The sequence below is a fragment of the Schistocerca piceifrons genome, chromosome X (assembly GCF_021461385.2).
Source record: "Schistocerca piceifrons isolate TAMUIC-IGC-003096 chromosome X, iqSchPice1.1, whole genome shotgun sequence".
Lineage (NCBI taxonomy): Eukaryota > Metazoa > Arthropoda > Insecta > Orthoptera > Acrididae > Schistocerca > Schistocerca piceifrons.
Genome location: NC_060149.1, coordinates 742971210 through 742990441, shown reverse-complemented (window position 1 = coordinate 742990441; position 19232 = coordinate 742971210). Strand labels below are relative to the sequence as shown.

The 19232-nt window shown below is 39.5% G+C and overlaps 1 protein-coding gene across 1 annotated transcript in view; it reads right to left on the bottom strand.

Moving 5' to 3' along the window:
• Positions 1–2980: 2980 nt before the first annotated feature.
• The window catches only part of LOC124723113 (protein obstructor-E-like), an 83562-nt gene continuing 67310 nt past the window's right edge, over positions 2981–19232 (bottom strand). The window contains exons 4-5 of the mRNA XM_047248295.1: positions 15480–15675; positions 2981–3599 (exon numbers count right to left, since the gene is read on the bottom strand). Coding sequence (XP_047104251.1) covers positions 3449–3599; positions 15480–15675 — 347 coding nt within the window. The 3' untranslated portion in view covers positions 2981–3448. The remainder of the gene's footprint in view (positions 3600–15479; positions 15676–19232) is intronic.

The following is a 19232-nucleotide window of genomic DNA, read 5'->3' as shown; positions in this document are numbered from 1 at the left end:
TCTGTACATATGACCATAAATTCGTCTGTGCGTTCGTAAATAAATAGGTTTTTATGTTGTAAGGTATTAGCAAGTGGTACCTATTCTACTGGGAAGAGACAACAGTTTGTCCGCCTACAGTGTCATTTTCTTACATATAGTGTATCAGCATAAACTCCTCTACGTTTTCTGCACATCTTACTTTAACTGCCATAAGACCCTTTTTCTGTGTCGCTTAAGAATCCCTTTCCATTATTTTCTGTCAAATTATTTGTTGCATCAGACTGACTGCTTGTTTCCTGATTCCATCTGTGAACTACTATAGTACATAAATCTCACACGGAGGTAGAGCTATCAGTCTGTAGAGATTTTGCAGAGCTATAAATATTAAAAAGCCGAGCTGTGCTCTTTCTACCTTGAATGTAGATTTGTCCACAGACTGAAGTTATGACTGTCCTTATTCAGTGCACGCCCTGGTTTATTTCCTTTCTAATATATTTTGTTATAAATATTTCCTTAATCAACTATCCCTGTGGCATATTTTGAAGTCCTTTCCCATAAATTACTTACCTGGATACGCCTAAGCTATTCTGTTCCTGCTTTTTCGTAAAGTTTCTAGAATTCCTGCATATTCTAGTCAACACCCACTCTACAGTGTTCGATGTCATTTTTACACAATTTCTTATAGTTTCTCCTGGATACACTGGATATGATTAACCTCCCTGTGAGAAATCAGATCCTATCTAATTAATACCGTAGTAATTCGCTGGTGTCACGAGTATGAGAGACCTGGTATGGTCTCTCATTTGACAGTATCACTTGCGTCATTAAATGCTTTCTATAGTCCTTTTACTTTCTTTTTAAGAGCAACTAAGTTAACAAGCAATCATTTCAAATGCTCTCTGCACTCTTGTAGTGAATCAGCCAGTTTTTAATTTTTTGAAAGTGATATTTGCGTTAACCTAATTGGCCACTGCATCTATAGCTATAAAAATCCACACAAAAACTCGTCTCAAAGTCAAATATGTTTTCTTATCTTATTTACGAACTTAAACTGCAAAATGTTTCGCAGTTATTGTTCTTTATCAAGCATAGTGAAACATACTTTTTTCATATTTCACTTCAACACTGTGTTATCATCGAAAGATCGTGGTGCCACACCAAAGTCGGCATCGAGCATCAGTACTACAGACATCAGTGACGGCTCGATGCAATCCGTAATGACGAACGGGGGGTGCTCCTGGAGAAGGATGGCTCCCTCCATCCTATATGTGGCTGCGATGAAGTGTCCGCAGCTCGTGGTCGTGCGGTAGCTTTCTCGCTTCCCACGCCCGGGTTTCCGGGTTAGATTCCCGGCAGGGTCAGGGATTTTCTCTGCCTCGTGATGACTGGGCGTTGTGTGATGTCCTTAGGTTAGTTAGGTTTAAGTAGTTCTAAGTTCTAGGTGACTGATGACCATAGATGTTAAGCCTCATAGGGCTCAGAGCAATTTGAACCATTTTGCGATGAAGTGATTGGCATCATCTAATTAGGTCACCAATACTATTCAAGTCTCAGATAAAACTGTACTTTTGTAAATATTGAACTTGTACTTCAAGAGAAGTGTTTGTAATTGTGTGCATCAAGTGATGCTTTACTGTTCAAAGGCTGTTGTAAATTTTCGGCTTGTTCCTGTGTCAATGGACTGTATAAAGTCAAGTAAATCCTTTTATCATTCTTGTAATGAAGTGGACTAATGTTACACATCTTGTAGTTCCAATCAGCCGTCTCCCAAAGGAATCAAAGAACCCACAGTTATGACCGGATGATTCTAGTATGTCTGGCTGTGACGAACACTACATCGAACGTATTGTGTCGACTTCTCTTTGCTAGTCATTTGAATTTTTGTACAGGAGCTACAGTCATTTGACATCTTGTTAGTTTCGTTTTAAGCTCTTTGCACATTGATCGATAGAGTTGGCGCAATGATTATGAGACTAGACACGAATTCGTGGGGAGCTGTCCCAATCTGGCCGTACAAATGTAAGTTATTTGCGGTTCCCTAAAATCCATTATGGTGGCTTGAAAAGGTAACAACTGATTTTGTTTGACTTCGTTGTCCAGTTCAGCATGTGTTCAGACTCCAATGGTCTCTTTGTTGACAAACTGTTAAACTGAAATCTTCCTTCTTTTACTTCTGTCTTTATTGATCTTCTAAAGTTCATTAAACACTTTGCACAGTTCCACAACATAATTCCGACATTCTGAGCATTTACGAAGCTCGTCCTCAATTTTAACCCACCCTAACGGGCAGAAGCTGATTTAAACATTCTCTAAGAGGTCTTCCTACAGCATTTTCTTGAGCCACTACAGATATTTCCATCAGAAACTACTGCTATTTGTGAACTTTCCGTAGTCGTGACAGCTTAAAGCCGGCATATGTACAGCGATATCACTTTAAAGGTAACATCATACATAAATGCAGAGTACATATAATTTAGTTCAGTTACGGTCATCTCTCGGATATGCTATAATTTCAACAAACCGAGTACTCAGTGCAGTGGTTAAGACGTGGATTCCTAAACTGGAAGTGGACTAAAATCCCTTTCGAGCCACCTGCATTCAGGTTTTCTATGGATTCTTTAATGTATGGTACTTCAAATGAGTGTCTCGCTGCCTCGTTCAGTAAAGCTGGGGTCTGCTCTCTTTCGTATTCTTCTAAATCAGACATAGTTCTCTCTCTCCACAACACATTCAGCTGTAACTCCCCTTATTTGTTATGTTGTACCTTGAGGACACGTAGCGTAAATGTAGTGACATGTAAAGTGACACGTCAAATGGAAACGGGGAGAGACAGAAGCAAGTGTAATAATAGAGGAGATTTTACTTTAAACTTTCTAGTGTGTTTTTGCAACTCTTTCTTAATGAATTGTAATTCCAGTACTGCTCATTTGCCCTGTTTCACACACACAGACACATCAAATAACTATTTTGCGAAACTACAGGTATGAATATACGGTAATTTTCATCGGAAATTTGCATACGCTTTATTTATCGAAAACAAGATTATAATGCAATGCTGAATCACATGCATCTCTTAGCCTATTTGATAGTAAAATAAGCTATAAATATAATGATTATTACTTTTAACATGACATCTGAGGCGCAATATTGAACATGTTTCGAATTTCCAGAAGCTTTAATTTGTGTTTTCTGCAGCATAGCTGTGTAATTCAATGACAAGAAGCAAATGCAAGTGACAGTAAAAATCGATGTGATTGCTTTGAGATATGCAAATCGAGACGAATAAGTTTGTAAAACTTAAGGAACGTACGACCAGTGCAGTACTGCCATCACTGCTGTCACTGTCTTCTACCTTAACCTAATAGGATGGATTCGCTGGAAGGAGGGGCACATACAGGACGCAGGCTGCCCTCATTGTGCATGTGGTGCATGAAGACTTGGGAGACGGTAGTTCCCGCGGCGGCCACTAGGCTGCGTCCTCCTCTTGCGACGTTGTCGCTGGGCGCTGCCGGCCTCCGTTGCGCGTTTTGTATGCCGATTGCGACTTCACTTTAGGTTTCGGGTGCTCCAGCGCGTATAGCTCCTCGTCTGTCAGCACGCCCTTGTACCAGTCCGCACTGAAACATATCGTACATACCGCTCTTAGCTATAATCTTCCACATTCGCCCACAATCTAATAAAATATTTTACTCCTAATTGCTTGAATCAATAAAAGATTCTGACAAAAAGCTGCAGTCATTGGGTATGTTTTGCGATATGGATAACGAATTTTGACTGTAGAGGCTGAAACATACTGATAAGTATGTCAAAAGTTTGGATTCACTCTTATTTATCCAGAATGAAGAAAGTTGCTTTACATCGTATAATATAAAATTATCTTACGTCTGACTTGGACAGTTTAACATGAAGCTTCTTTCAGGGTTTCAGTTTTGGAACACTCCTTTTTATAATGTGCATAATTTGGCATAGCTCCAAAGGCATTTTATTTGTCAGTGATACAAATATAAGTTCGAAACAAAATCGCTTAATGCGAATAACTTGGCTTCAGCTGTATTATTTATAGATGTACTTCCTATTGGTGACATGTGAAAATTTGTGGCGTACCGGGTCTCGGCGCCGTATTTCCCACTTATCGCGAGCGGCAGAAATTTTTATATGTCCTAGGCAGTACACCTATACCTAATTTAGCTGAAACCAAGTAATTCGCATTCGGCGAATATATATCGAAGTAGTTTCGGAAGGCTAGGTAATCACATCATAACTGAATAATAAAATGATTAATTTGTTGGATAAAAATCGTTCCCAGTTCACACCTAATAGACTGACAGTTGCTATCAGACACAGAATGCTCAATTTCTTACACGTAATTCTGTGGTAGCTACTCATATGATCAAAATATATGCCACAGTTAGCATGTGTGATAAACTCCAACTGCTTTATTTTGCGTACTTTTATTCATTGACGTTACACTGGATGGTTCATGGTTATTCAAAATGGATATATTTAAGTGATCAAAACATTCCGTTTAGTGGCTGCTTCGCGTTTTCCCAAATGATTCGAGGTCGTATCATGATATTAATTAATGTAAGGCCGCTCCAGTTGCTGACATGTACTTTACCTAAGCCCACGATAGGTTTTGGCCTTCATATCCATGCCATCTTCAAATGGACCTGTTGAATATGCGGTTTTGGGATAAAAACACGCTTCAGACATGTTAGGATAGTTCCTACTAGCACGCCTGTTCCATTTCTATGCACCTTGTGAAGATTTTTAAAACAACGTTAATTATACCGGATATTTTGTTATTATTATTAATTACAGTGCTATATTCATTCTCTAACTTGATTGTTGTATGTTCTATCATTCTGTTAAGTTTATTTAAGTGTGTATATTATTATACATTCTGTGACATAGTTCTTTGGTACGCACATCTAGTTGGGAGAAAATAGAGAAACACACAAACCAAAATTCTGTGTCTCTGCTGCAATTAAAATAAAAAGAATATTCTATTACAAAAGAGGAACAACTGTTACTGCTACTTCCATTATTAATACTTTTGTTAGATAACTAAAACCAATATATTTGTAATGTCATTTAAATCACATTTTTCAAAAAAAACTATAAATTAAAGAATTATTTAGATAATACAAAGTTTCTAAATATGTAAAGCAAATAAATGCTAAAACACCTCTCTTGTTCTACAACACACTTTCATAGTATAATGCATGTTATTGGAAAGTAATATGCGAAAGAATCTTTTCTTTCTAAGCTCGACTTTCTCTTCCTTAGAAAAGAAATGGGGACTCTGTTTTCCTGACAGACAAATGGGAAATCACGAAGAGAGTGATTGGGGAGGGGGGGGGGGGGGAGGTAAAAGTATCTTTGTGATCCTGACATCAGCTGAAAAGTATATGTATGTTTCTGTGTAGTGTGTGCAAATATGTGCTGTCACTAGTGATGAAATGTGAATGAGCAGTGGGACACTGCATTTGTCACTATCAGTTAACTCATTTGCGCACTAGACCTGATGAGCTATATGCCAGAAAAAAAAAAACAAATATTTTTAGCTTTCAGTAGCGTTTTACTCTTACCTTTTAACTGTGTTGTACATTGCTACATCGATTTGTCACGTGTGATACCAGTGTAAAATCATCTGTAAGTGAATCAACAAAAAACTAGTAGTTGCTGTTAAAAATCTACACTCTTGTGCATAATGTTATGTAACACGACTTTTCCTACACCCTTATTTTATCATTTTCTAATAGTTACGTTATTAATGAGATACGAGTTTTTATTACAAGCAGATAGAATTGCTGCAAGTACTACAGTTACAGAGAACTGCAATAAATATTAGCATTACAAAAGCGTATGCTACCCTCAAACTTTTACACCACCAACACTACTATGGCTCATTATTACTATTAACTGTTATCAATAATAATTCCTGGCGCCTCATTTTTATTTTTCCTCTTGACTACGTAATCATCTGATCCAAAAGTACTCGATCTTGGAACTTGTAAAATAATACTGCCACAATACACGATACCAAGAAATCATTGTACCATCATTTTTCGGTTCTACGGGAAGCCTACAAAAAATGTAGGTTGCTCAATAGCGTACACCCCTCTGCACATAATTTAAGTAAGTTTCAGCCATGTGCAAATCATTTTTCGATCTAGTATTTACTGATTACATACTGCAGTTGAATGAGTCCATATTATTAGCCACAGGTCCCATGACGGAGAATATGGACACATACGGTACACTGAGTATTCCGAGACGCTTGAATAAGGGTTCAAACAAAGCTCGCAAATGCCATCAGACTGCCCACGTGTCCTTTGTGAAAATACAGACTTGGCCCAAAGTTATGATGCCACAGGAGATAATAGAGAGAAGATAAGGGGAGTACACAAGCTATCAGTGTCATTTATCATGGAGAATCGTGTTATAGTGGAGACATAAACGCTCAGTTTTTCCTCAAGATCCTGAATGTTGTATTTCCGAGACAACATTTCATCTATTACGCATCCTATTAATTTAAATTGTTTGACTTCTGCGATATTTCGTTCAGCTTGGGAATGTAATTTTTATCAGATTTCTGTATCAGAAACTGCACATACTGTGTTCTGATGCAAATAAAATAAACAAGGAATTGGATTTACCCACTACCGCATCCATCATTTCCACAGATTTCGCGTCATTCACAACGACACTTGTTTCACTTGCAGATAGAAATTAAATTTCAGTCAACTGTCAAGTCTGTTGGCAGATCAATGATACAAACGATGCTCTGAACAAAATCATCAGACATTCACATTAAAATTTGTGATCTGTAAAGTCAAATGAATCAAGCCTGTTGATCTCTACAGGACTCAGGATGGAATATGATGCTCTGCTATCCACACCTCGGACCATATTTGTCACAGAAAGCTTATCATTGTCATAGGGATCGACATCAGGTCGCGTTGCCGGAAAAATCACTATTTTCAGAACAATTTGGAGCTACCCATAAGACCCCACAGATGTTAAGTCTTTTGTACCATCAGTGGCAACTACACTCAGCTTAGGTGATGCAGTGGCTTCAGGAAAATTCAGCTATTGACTTGTACATTATCAACACGAAACACGTTGATTACTATATTTTCCACGTATCCAATACAGCCATATCCGCAACTGCAAATTATGGTTCAGATTGTATTACTAACATAGAGAACCTGAGTAATACAGTACTGAGCTAAAGTGCTTGACATTTGCAGCTTAATTTGCTATACCTGCCGAAAGTGTAATACATGCAGAAATACCAGTCATTCAGCTAGGAGACAGATAATAAATAACGCTTATTAATCGTAGCAGGAAATAAATTTTACTAACAGCGAATTAGTATATCATATTCGAACGGAGTGATTACATTAAGTAACTAGTTTTAAAAACAGTGCCAAATGAAAGTATCCGCAAGAGAACGTACCGTATAAATTAGAAATAGGCATAAAAACTGGTCAGTGAGGCCGGAATACTTTAAACAAAGCACTGAGTGACTATGGAGCAAACAAATCAGAGACATCAGGAAGAAGTATTGCGAAATTTCACTGACAGCCACCATAGTCTTGAACTTACGAAATATAGTAAAATAATACAGACCAGAAGAAGAACTTGTTTGTGTCTTATAAAACCTAGAGTCAAGAAGTTTGAACCTAGCTGAAGGCGAAATAACGTAACAAGACGCAGCAGAAAGTGTTGTTTACAGAAAAAAATTGACAAACAAGAATGGTTTGCAAATTATAAGAGATAAGACAACAAGCTGATAATAATCAGTACGCAGAAGGAAAACAGAAACATATTAACGGATTGGGGGAGAGGGGGGGGAGGGGGAATACCAAATACTCTCAAATTAATCCATGATAGTTCTAGACCACGTGGGAATCCCACACTGCTTTAGAGAATAATATCTTAATGCTAATGCTTCATCCTTTCCTTTCTCCTGCCCGTTACACGCTCTGTTTCCTGTGGGTGGTTATGAAGAGTGCTTGCGTCGCGCAGCATTGCGTTTTTGTTGTTATGGATAAGTAAGTAAACGAAAGGAACCAAGAAGATGAAACCTGGTACCAGTAAATAACTTCCTTCTCTTTAATAGCAGCAAGAGGGTCGCCAGATTCATCGTCCCAGTAAGAGGACAGATCATCATCAACAGTTTAGATTGTCCTCATTCCACAAGAGATTGCGGAGAGCTTGGGATTTAACCCAGAACATTAACACACAATCTCGTGGTGCGCTACCTCTAGCCACCCTTACTGATGTTAGGTGCAAATGCAAGAGCAAATAACTAAAAACTAAAGTTGCTGTGAATCCTCAGATGGCCTTAGTGAGAGGAACAGAATAAATAGCCTGAAATCTGGAATGGTTGCGTCGGAAGGGAAAAAATGGGTTTGAACACGCGAAACCATTCGGTCGCGGAAAAGAGTAATTTCACAATTACAGGTCTATTGTTGTATCTAGAACGTCGGCTAGAATGACTAAATAAATAACCAAACATAAGTATTCGCATTTCAGTTCTGTCTTCCATCCCTTCACCTTCTATGTGAAATTCGACTCTTTGCGAATCTTTATAGTAATTCCTATTTTCGGTACTCACGTTTTGTATACATACTACAGGAAACAATTATGTGTAAACTGTATCAGTCCCTTTTATTTTTATTTTAACACCACTATGCATTTAGCCGGCCGAAGTGGCCGTGCGGTTAAAGGCGCTGCAGTCTGGAACCGCAAGACCGCTACGGTCGCAGGTTCTAATCCTGCCTCGGGCATGGATGTTTGTGATGTCCTTAGGTTAGTTAGGTTTAACTAGTTCTAAGTTCTAGGGGGCTAATGACCTCAGCAGTTGAGTCCCATAGTGCTCAGAGCCATTTTCCACTATGCATTTCGATGATCACGCCATCTCTTCAGGTGTTCTAGGATACTTTTACATTGTTAAACTCGTTTGTAACATACGCATCTGTTTCCTACTTTGCAGAGACAAATTCAACAATTTAAATATACCATAACTCACCTGAAAATGATGGCTTCACCACCGAAGCATGTGGTGGTGTTGTAATAAGAATAAAAGTGACTGAAGCAGTGTAGCAATAACTATTTACATTTAAGCAGTCTTAGCCCTTAACAAATTGCCCATTATGGACGACGTATTTGTACACTAAAGCGTGTACAGTTCTTGATAACAATAACCATTCTGAAGTGGGACATTATACCCTGACGGGATAGTATACCATGATATGTTTCGTTTCAAGATATTATTTATTCACCGATAAAATTGCGCAATGGTCATACACAATTACCAGTTTGTCACCAGCGGCTGTTTCAATTCAATTTATTGCCTTGGCAATACATGTCCTGTCTTTGTACAACACGCTACATTTGTGATATTGGATGTGCTTGAACATACACTAATCTGTTAATGTACTTCTAAGGTACTAACATGATCTGGAGATGGTTGCTGGTAGTTGTGTGTGATTGCTGTGTGACTGTCAATGAATAAATAATACTCTACAAGCAGAGTCACTTTACTGAACTGATACAGTCTGCAGGAAATACGTACATATTATCAGGATATATAAATAGAAGGGAATACATTCGAAGATGGAATGACAACTGTAACAAACTACATATGGAAGAACAGCTCAGAAATCAAAGGATGTGATGAAGTACTGCAGCTGTATTTCCGATAGCAGCTACTAGATAATACTAAACATTTAATCGTAATGCTCCAAAAGACGACATACAGAAAGAAACAATGTAGACACAGACAAAAGGACTGACCAAGCACCATTATAGGATGAGAAGTAGATGTTTCGACAAGATCTTTTATTACAAAGTATCAATTAAACAGCATATTTTCTTAATACACAAGGAGGACGTTATAACATGAAAAGTTTACGTACAACACAACATGCACAAAGACAGTGGTGCAACAAGACAGAGATGAAACATAGCTAAAGACAAAGTTTATTTCAATATATGTATTACACATTTAATTCATTAAAATACAGTAACATTGGTTCTGTAACATTTCAAAACACACATGGGCACTACTGAAAATCTAAAAGCTTAAAGTGCACTTTTCGACGAGAATTATAGTAAACTATATTATTTCCGCAAAATTTGCACTGGCAACATCTTATGCTCACAGATGAAGTTTCAGATAGTTCACTGTTCATGCATACATGTTCCCATGCTTGGAATGGATTTAGCATAGCAGCATGATTAAAAAAAATGCCTACAGATAGTAACTGCTTTTTGTTCATATGCAAATGCTGACTATCCATACCACTAACAAAAACCTCGGGAAAGTTGGCGCATACTGAACAACAGTAATAAACATTCATATAGGAAATAAATGAGTATTGCTATGCTTTAACCTTCAAAGTCAGTCAAACATTATGGTGACCCCACGATAGGGTAACAACTTTATTAACAGAACGTTTGTCATCTGCTGATAATTCTAACTTATGCAGTCATACAGTGAAACTACAGTGCTAAACAGGCAAGGCAATGACAGTCGACATAAACAAACAGGCATTCAGAACTGAAATAGTATTCTAAAACCAAAAGCTGACAGCGTATGTGTCATGACTTGACAGTAGGTGTCAGCTACTGTATCTTAAAATAGAATTCTAAGACCAGTAACTGACAGTGTGCATCAGCAGTGGGTGATTACAATTCTCCTAAATGTGTGGTGGATAGCCCTTGTTACAGCAACAGTCGAAACAAATCGCTCTATGTTACAGTAAGAATTGTAACAACCCATGTTACAGCAAAGTTCTAACAAATTGCCTCATGTTAAGCAAAATTGTAGTCATACGTAGGTATCGTACTCGTACACATCTTAGCACAGATGGTGAAGCCCACTGTAACTGTTTGCTAGTGTAACCATTTTCACTGTAACCATTTTCCAGTGTAATCATTACCAGTGCAATCATTTTACAGCATAACCATTTTCAAATGTAAGAATCTTCAAATGTAACAGTTTTCCAAACCACTTCTCAGTGTAACAATTTTCCGTTATAACCATTTCAAGTGTAACCACTTTATGGTGTAACTGTTTCCCAGTGTAACCATTTTCCACTAAATTGTTTCCAAGTGAACTTAATTTCCAATGCAACCATTCTCTGGTGTAACAGTTCTCCAATGTAGCGGTTCTTTACTGTTACCATTTTCTATTGTAACCATTTTCCAGTGTAACCACTTCCAGTGTAAACATTACCAGTATAACATTTCATCAAAACTTCTTCCAAGAAATGAAACACTTAGTCAGATTTGTGAGACCAACTGCTCAGCCCAGTAACCTGTTCATGTGGGCAAAAGTCATACCTCTTTACTATGATGTCACAATATCACTCACAGGTCACTTACCTTGACCACATGATTCCGCAATGATTGTGGCATGTGACTTCACAAACCTGACTAAGCATTTTGCGTGTTAGTACCATTCGTGAAAAAGCAATTACACTGGAAACAATTACATTGGAAGAAATTACCTTGAAAAACGATTGTACTGGAAAACTGTTACACGAGAAAACAGTTACATTGGAAAACAGTTATTCTGGTGATGGTAACACTGGAGAATGGTTCCACTGGAAATGATTATACTGTAAACAGTTACCCTGTAAACTATTTCACTGGAAATGGTTACTCTGGAAAATGTCTACACTGGAAACAAACATAATGGGAAACATTGACGCTGGGAAGCTATCACAATTGAAAATGTTTATCCTGGAAAATGATGTGCCAGAAAATGTTTACACTCTAAAACAGTTAGACTGAGAGGTAGTTACACCTGAAAATGGTTACACTAGACACCACCAGTTATGCTAAGATGTGTACTTGTGCAACATGTCCATATGGTTAAAATTTTACTGTATTATGAGGCAATATGTTACAATTTTGTTGTAAGATGGGTTGATACAATTTTTTCCGAAACATAGTGCAATTTGTTGCATAGCTTGCTGTAAAATGAAGCAATTTGTTACAAAGCTTGCTGTAAAATGGAGTAGTTTGTTACAGTTTTTTCTCTGGCATGGTGTAAGTCTCTGCCATGTGTCTGTGTCAGTTGCAGTCACCTACTTCACATACACACTGTCAGCTATTGGTGTTACAATACAATTTTAAGAACCAGTAGCTGACACACACGCAGTAACTGACAGTAGCTGACACCCCCAATAGCTGAAACACCAGTGGCTGACACCCACTGCATATACACACTATCAGCTACTGATGCTAGAGTTCTGCTTTAAGCTCCAGTAACTGACACCCACTGTCAAGATACTGCACATAACTGTCAAGTTATGAAATATAGACTGTTAGCTTCAGGTTTAAAATACTGTTTCAGTTCTGAAAGCCAATTTATTTGTGTCAACTATTACTGTCTTGCCTACTTAGCGTTTTTCCACTGTGCAATAGCACGGATTAGCATTGTCAGCAGAAGATGACAAACTTTTTATAGTAAAAACTAAAGTTAATATCTTAGTATGGATGACTATAATGTTTGGGTGACTTTTAAAGTGTGTAGTTGAAAACATATTAACCCATATTTCTCATCTATACAAATATGCATTGCTACTGCTGAGTATGTTTTTTGTGAAACACGTTTAAATAGCTCCATCTTTCCAAATGTTTCTGTTACTGGTATGGACAATCGCTGTTAGACATATCAGCAAGAAGCATTTGTAGTGGTAGGAATTCTGATCATATTTCTATGCTAAGTGCATTCCAAGACTAGAAAGTTATATGGATGAATAGTAAACTACATGAAACTCCTTTTTCGAGCATCAGAGGTTGTCAGTATCAACATAATGGAAATAACATTGGTTGTTTGGTAATTCTCTTCGACTAGTGCACTTTGAGCCGTAAGTTAGATCAGCAGTAGTGACCATGCGTGTTTCGCAACGTCATAGTACCAATTTTCATGTAATTTGGTGCATTTCATACATGGTACAAAGACTGAACTAGGCACTTCAACTGATTTCTACTTAATTTCAGTAGTGCCAGTAAGTGAGCAACATGAATTTTCATTAGTAATATTGACAATTTACATGTGGAAATGTTGAGTTCGAGGATTTACTGTGCCTGAAAACTGTGGTATGGATACTGAACTTGTGAGTGTTAACAAGTGCTACCTTACCTATCAGTTTTACCAGTAGTGCCAATATGCAAGCCACGTGATTTTTTTTATCTTGGAGACCACTTAAGTTATGATAGTAGTGCCATGTTTATTTTGTGCTCAAAGTCTTACATATTTTGAGAAATAATTTTATATTGGTGCAAAGTTCGAATTCCTGCTCACAATCAGAGATCTTTAATTACATTTACATATTATGACACGCAACCTATCTACCTGTTTTTGTATTCTAAATCGTTAGTTATTTTAAACAAGTAGTTTTATTTTGGTGCACGTTCTTATCTTCGAGACAGTGAACTTCCATCCCTGTCTTGTCAGGTACTTTTCAGCATAGCCACGATGGGCTGCATTGTGATTGGCTCCTAAAATACTACATAGTAGTTAGTTGTTCCACGGTAAACTATTGCACAGTGTTTGGAGGAGAAACGCATGGCTTACTACCATCTTGTCTCGGTTTGTGACATCATAGATAAGGAGAAATGGCTTGTCTCATGATAGATAAGGGGGCGTGGCTTGCTGCCATGTTGGATTTTTTGATTTTTCAACACTACCAGCGACTGCAGCGCCAACTTGAATTAATGTTTTGAAATCGTCATTTCATTCCTACTAATCAGACAAAAGACTAAATAGTGATTTGTCTACAGCTTCAAGTGAAAACGAGTAGATTTTTACCTGCTGGTAATTTTTTCGTGTTATCAGCTAAGTATTTCTTCGAAAACGACAAAGAGAATAGAAGTGAGGGGGCCTGTAGGCTGTTCCCATCTTTCTTTATAACAAATTTTATAATGGAAATCTATCCAATATTTGATGCACGCTTATGAGCAGTGGAATATGTATACACATATGCATACGAGTTGCCTTTATTAAATTTCGTACGCTAATGTACTGAGGTGTGTTGTTAGCAGTCTAACTATGCATGGTGGCGCAACGTTTAAGAAAGCTGTCTCGAATATGAGAGAAATGGAATTCACATAGTGGTTTCTCTGAATCACTTTACAAAAATTGCAGGATAGTTCCTTTGAAAAATGGACGATCGATATCCTTCTCCATCTTTCCGCAATCCGAACTTGTGCTCATCTCTAATGGTCTCGTTGTCGATGTAACGTGAAATCTAACACCTTCTCTACTTTCAGCGTTTCCGCCGCAATCATTTTGTATTATAAATGTTAGGATCTTGATAAACCTCCTGTTATGTGTACATGATGCCACTGAGAAGTAATAATTAAATGAAGATCGTGTGGCACCCAACATGATGCAAGTCTGTCGATTTAATGTGATTCTGACAGCTTGTGTGGCTCTGACGGCTTGTCTGTCAGTTTCGCTGTGTATTTAATCGAGCAACTTATCATTTACCCTTACTAGATTTAATGAATCCTGTGTCAGTGTTTTCCACAATAGGAAAAACAAAGCTATTCACTACCAAATGAAGCTGTAACATCCATATTGCTAGACGGCAACGCACTTCACCGGGCCATGGAGGCTGAGTGATAATAATATGTTTGTGCTTGTGATTATGAACGGTGCACTGATAGTGAAAAAGTTTTGATTTACGTAAATAGACAATTGTAAAGTATTTCTTAATTTAAATATATCTCAAAAGACTTTTTGTGTCCATACTGTTTTCATTAAAGACTGACAGTGAAATGAGAAAACGATCGGCTGCTGAGAATTCTTCCGGGTTGTATGGCCGTGATCCATGGAACTCTCCTATCCCTGACGTTGTGCCGAGCCTTGCCGACTGACGAGTCGGACGTCTAAGAGCGCCCTAAATACCGTGAAAAGTGGGCGTGGTCTGGATTTCATGTGATAGCTGAGATAAACCTTGTCAAAGATAAAATATAACTCTCCTTCATAGTACGCCAAAGATAAAAACTTCTCATCGATTCTGTTGCGCCACTGTCCATATATCGCTGAGTTTCATTGCTTCTTCTTTTCTGTTAAAATTATCTCCATGTTTATATATTTCGATTGTATGAGGAAACTATCATTTAAAATATAAATATAACATCTACGAATTTCGTACTGTGTCACGTAATTTTGATATACAGAACAGCTATCCAACAATTGTAGAATAGATGAAAGCCTCTTGAATGAGGAGAGCTTCAAGGCAACTGAATTATCTCCCTCAGAATATAAATTTGTTGGTCGTCTGTGTTGGCTCTGATTAATTGTACCTAGGCCTACCATTCATCTACTTCCTCCCATACTTCAATTACGTAACACTAAAATCCTGAACAAAAGATATGTCTGTAAAGTTATTAACAAGGGCAGTTGCGAGAGGAGAAATTGAATGCACGTTTCCAATCTAAGTTGGTTGCCAAATACGTACCATTCGGGAACGTTCCTAGGCCAGTCACAGCTGCGCGTGGCGTCGTTGAAGACCTGCCCCATCTTGCAGCCATTGCGGCGGGGCACCTCCCCGTTGATGCAGACGTAGAAGAACTGGCAGTCCTCCGGGTCAGAGTAGCGCGGATGTTGCTGCGCCTCCGATTCGTTCACTTTTGGACATGTGAACTGGAACACGTCTGCCGCCCACCGCAATTAGCACAACAATGTCATACGGCTGTGGTTGGGTTGGTAGGTGGTCATTATGTCGCTCTTCTACCATAAACAATTTAAAGTAATACGAAAAAGGCTTTAAAGTTTTTTTCAATAGGTAAAAGTCTTCACATGTTTTTACATTGTTGAATAGATAGTTAACAATGATGGTATGGGACCAGACAGAAGTGTTTCAGTGGTTCTGTGAGAGTTCAGGATGAAGAGGAACGCTAGAGAAGATGTGTTAGGATATGCAGAAGAGTGTCACGTAAAAGGGCGTATGGTAAGAAAACAAGGGATTTGGAGTAAGTGTAAACAGGATGTTAGCCGAGTCACAGTTATCAGGAGAAACAAAAATAGCAAAAGTAAAGCGAAAAGGGTAAAGAAAGAGCCCTAATAAGGGATAGGATGAGAAGAGCTGGATACACTTAATAGTAGGTAATGTAGTTATTAAATGTAGGCAGCTAGATTAGAGACTTTGATGAGTCGGCAAAGGATTTGTGTAGAGGTGGGTAAGTGGATGCGAGAAGTAAGATTAAGTGTATGGTATTATAGAATTATAATGTTGGCTGGAATTTCAGAAAAGTGGAAATCAGGCGACTGCACCAGTAGAGGGCATTGCTCGAATCAAGACTTCCAACGTACAGTGGTCACTGTTAGAACGAAACCTCTACCATCACTTTTTTCAATTCCCACTAATTTGACGGGTTGGCGGCATTATCGTCACTTCTCTTCACCTTTTGATTTATGAATCAAAGAAATACAATTTTTTTATGATTTCAAGAAGGACATGATGTACTTTTGGACGAGGATGGTACTGGAGTGAATCTTGTATGAAAAGTGATGTATGTACACTCCTGGAAATGGAAAAAAGAACACATTGACACCGGTGTGTCAGACCCACCATACTTACTGCGGACACTGCGAGAGGGCTGTACAAGCAATGATCACACGCACGGCACAGCGGACACACCAGGAACCGCGGTGTTGGCCGTCGACAGCGTGGACGTGAACCGTATGTGCAGTTGACGGACTTTGAGCGAGGGCGTATAGTGGGCATGCGGGAGGCCGGGTGGACGTACCGCCGAATTGCTCAACACGTGGGGCGTGAGGTCTCCACAGTACATCGATGTTGTCGCCAGTGGTCGGCGGAAGGTGCACGTGCCCGTCGACCTGGGACTGGACCGCAGCGACGCACGGAAGCACGCCAAGACCGTAGGATCCTACGCAGTGCCGTAGGGGACCGCACCGCCACTTCCCAGCAAATTAGGGATACTGTTGCTCCTGGGGTATCGGCGAGGACCATTCGCAACCGTCTCCATGAAGCTGGGCTACGGTCCCGCACACCGTTAGGCCGTCTTCCGCTCACGCCCCAACATCGTGCAGCCCGCCTCCAGTGGTGTCGCGACAGGCGTGAATGGAGGGACGAATGGAGACGTGTCGTCTTCAGCGATGAGAGTCGCTTCTGCCTTGGTGCCAATGATGGTCGTATGCGTGTTTGGCGCCGTGCAGGTGAGCGCCACAATCAGGACTGCATACGACCGAGGCACACAGGGCCAACACCCGGCATCATGGTGTGGGGAGCGATCTCCTACACTGGCCATACACCACTGGTGATCGTCGAGGGGACACTGAATAGTGCACGGTACATCCAAACCGTCATCGAACCCATCGTTCTACCATTCCTAGACCGGCAAGGGAACTTGCTGTTCCAACAGGACAATGCACGTCCGCATGTATCCCGTGCCACCCAACGTGCTCTAGAAGGTGTAAGTCAACTACCCTGGCCAGCAAGATCTCCGGATCTGTCCCCCATTGAGCATGTTTGGGACTGGATGAAGCGTCGTCTCACGCGGTCTGCACGTCCAGCACGAACGCTGGTCCAACTGAGGCGCCAGGTGGAAATGGCATGGCAAGCCGTTCCACAGGACTACATCCAGCATCTCTACGATCGTCTCCATGGGAGAATAGCAGCCTGCATTGCTGCGAAAGGTGGATATACACTGTACTAGTGCCGACATTGTGCATGCTCTGTTGCCTGTGTCTATGTGCCTGTGGTTCTGTCAGTGTGATCATGTGATGTATCTGACCCCAGGAATGTGTCAATAAAGTTTCCCTTTCCTGGGACAATGAATTCACGGTGTTCTTATTTCAATTTCCAGGAGTGTATATTGAGGGAGGAACTGTTATGATTAGAGGTTAGTAGATGCTAGGATTTCGGTTAGGGAGAGACTGGCTTCGAGACATCATTTGGGATGGGACAGGTTGGGTAGCTAAGATGAGCCGATCTTGAAGTTTGTCCTATGGTATATGAGAGGAAAGTGTTAAAACATATGCAGAGGAAGCATTGGTTAAAAATAAAACAAATGCGGGGTGTATGCTGACACAGACATCGAAACAAGCCAGGGTTCTCAAGAATGGAGGGAGACAGTGGGTTATTGGGACGGTGCTAGAGGAAGTGAAAGGACATTATATACTGGTGCAGGATACGTGTGGGAAAATTCAGTCTAATGTGAGAAGCTAGTTACAGCGTGTGTCGCTCAGATATTCGATGGAGTAGTAAAACTAGAGATAAGTTGCTTTGATAACACACAAAGGTCTTTTTGAAAGCTGCTCTATGAACTATTGTGTAGCCCATCAGTGAGATCACAACAGCACTATATTATGAATGGCAACAGACTTGAAAGAAAAATCATAGACATCACTGAGCGACTGATAGATTGGTTATTTAGATTACATCTGAGTTTACCACACTACCTGCAGACGTTGTCTGCTTGCATATGTTGACAATAACCTAGATTTCTTTGTTTTCTCGAATGTAAGATATTTGCTGCAACTTTTTTTTTAATTCCCTCGCACTTCAAGAAGAGTGTAATGACTCCACTTCCAAAGAAGGCGAATTATTTATAATAAATTGCAAAGACTGATAGAAGACGACAATGGGACAGATTATTTTGACTCCGGAGAAATGTAATAACACGCGTGCAATACAGACTCTCCGATTTATCTTAGAAAATCGGTTGATGAAAGGTAAGCCTACGTTTGTAGCCTTTGTATATTTAGATAAATCTTTAGACAACATTGAATGCAACACACTCCTTGAAACTATGAATATGGCAGGCCTAATATACAGAGAGTTGAACAGAGGGAATTATGAGAGATGTGAGAAGTTCCAATACTTGGGAGTGCTGGTTACGGAGGATAGCAGAATAAGAGAAGAAATACAATCTAGGATTGCTGCAGGAAATAATGCTTATTGGGCGCTGATCAAGATCCTTCAGTCACGTAGCCTGAGCAGAAAATCGAGGGTGACTGTCTATTAAACAGTCATAATACCGGTGGTAATGTATGGCTCAGAAACATGGACAATGACGGTAGCAGAAGAAGAGGTCTTGAGAAGATGGGAGAGGAAAATATTAAGAAACATTTTTGGAGTCGTGTATGAGGCGGGGCATGGGCGAATAGGGAGAAACAACGAATTGGAAGAACTGCATAGAAATCCTGACTTGGTGACTGAAATTAAGTATAACAGATTGAGATGGCT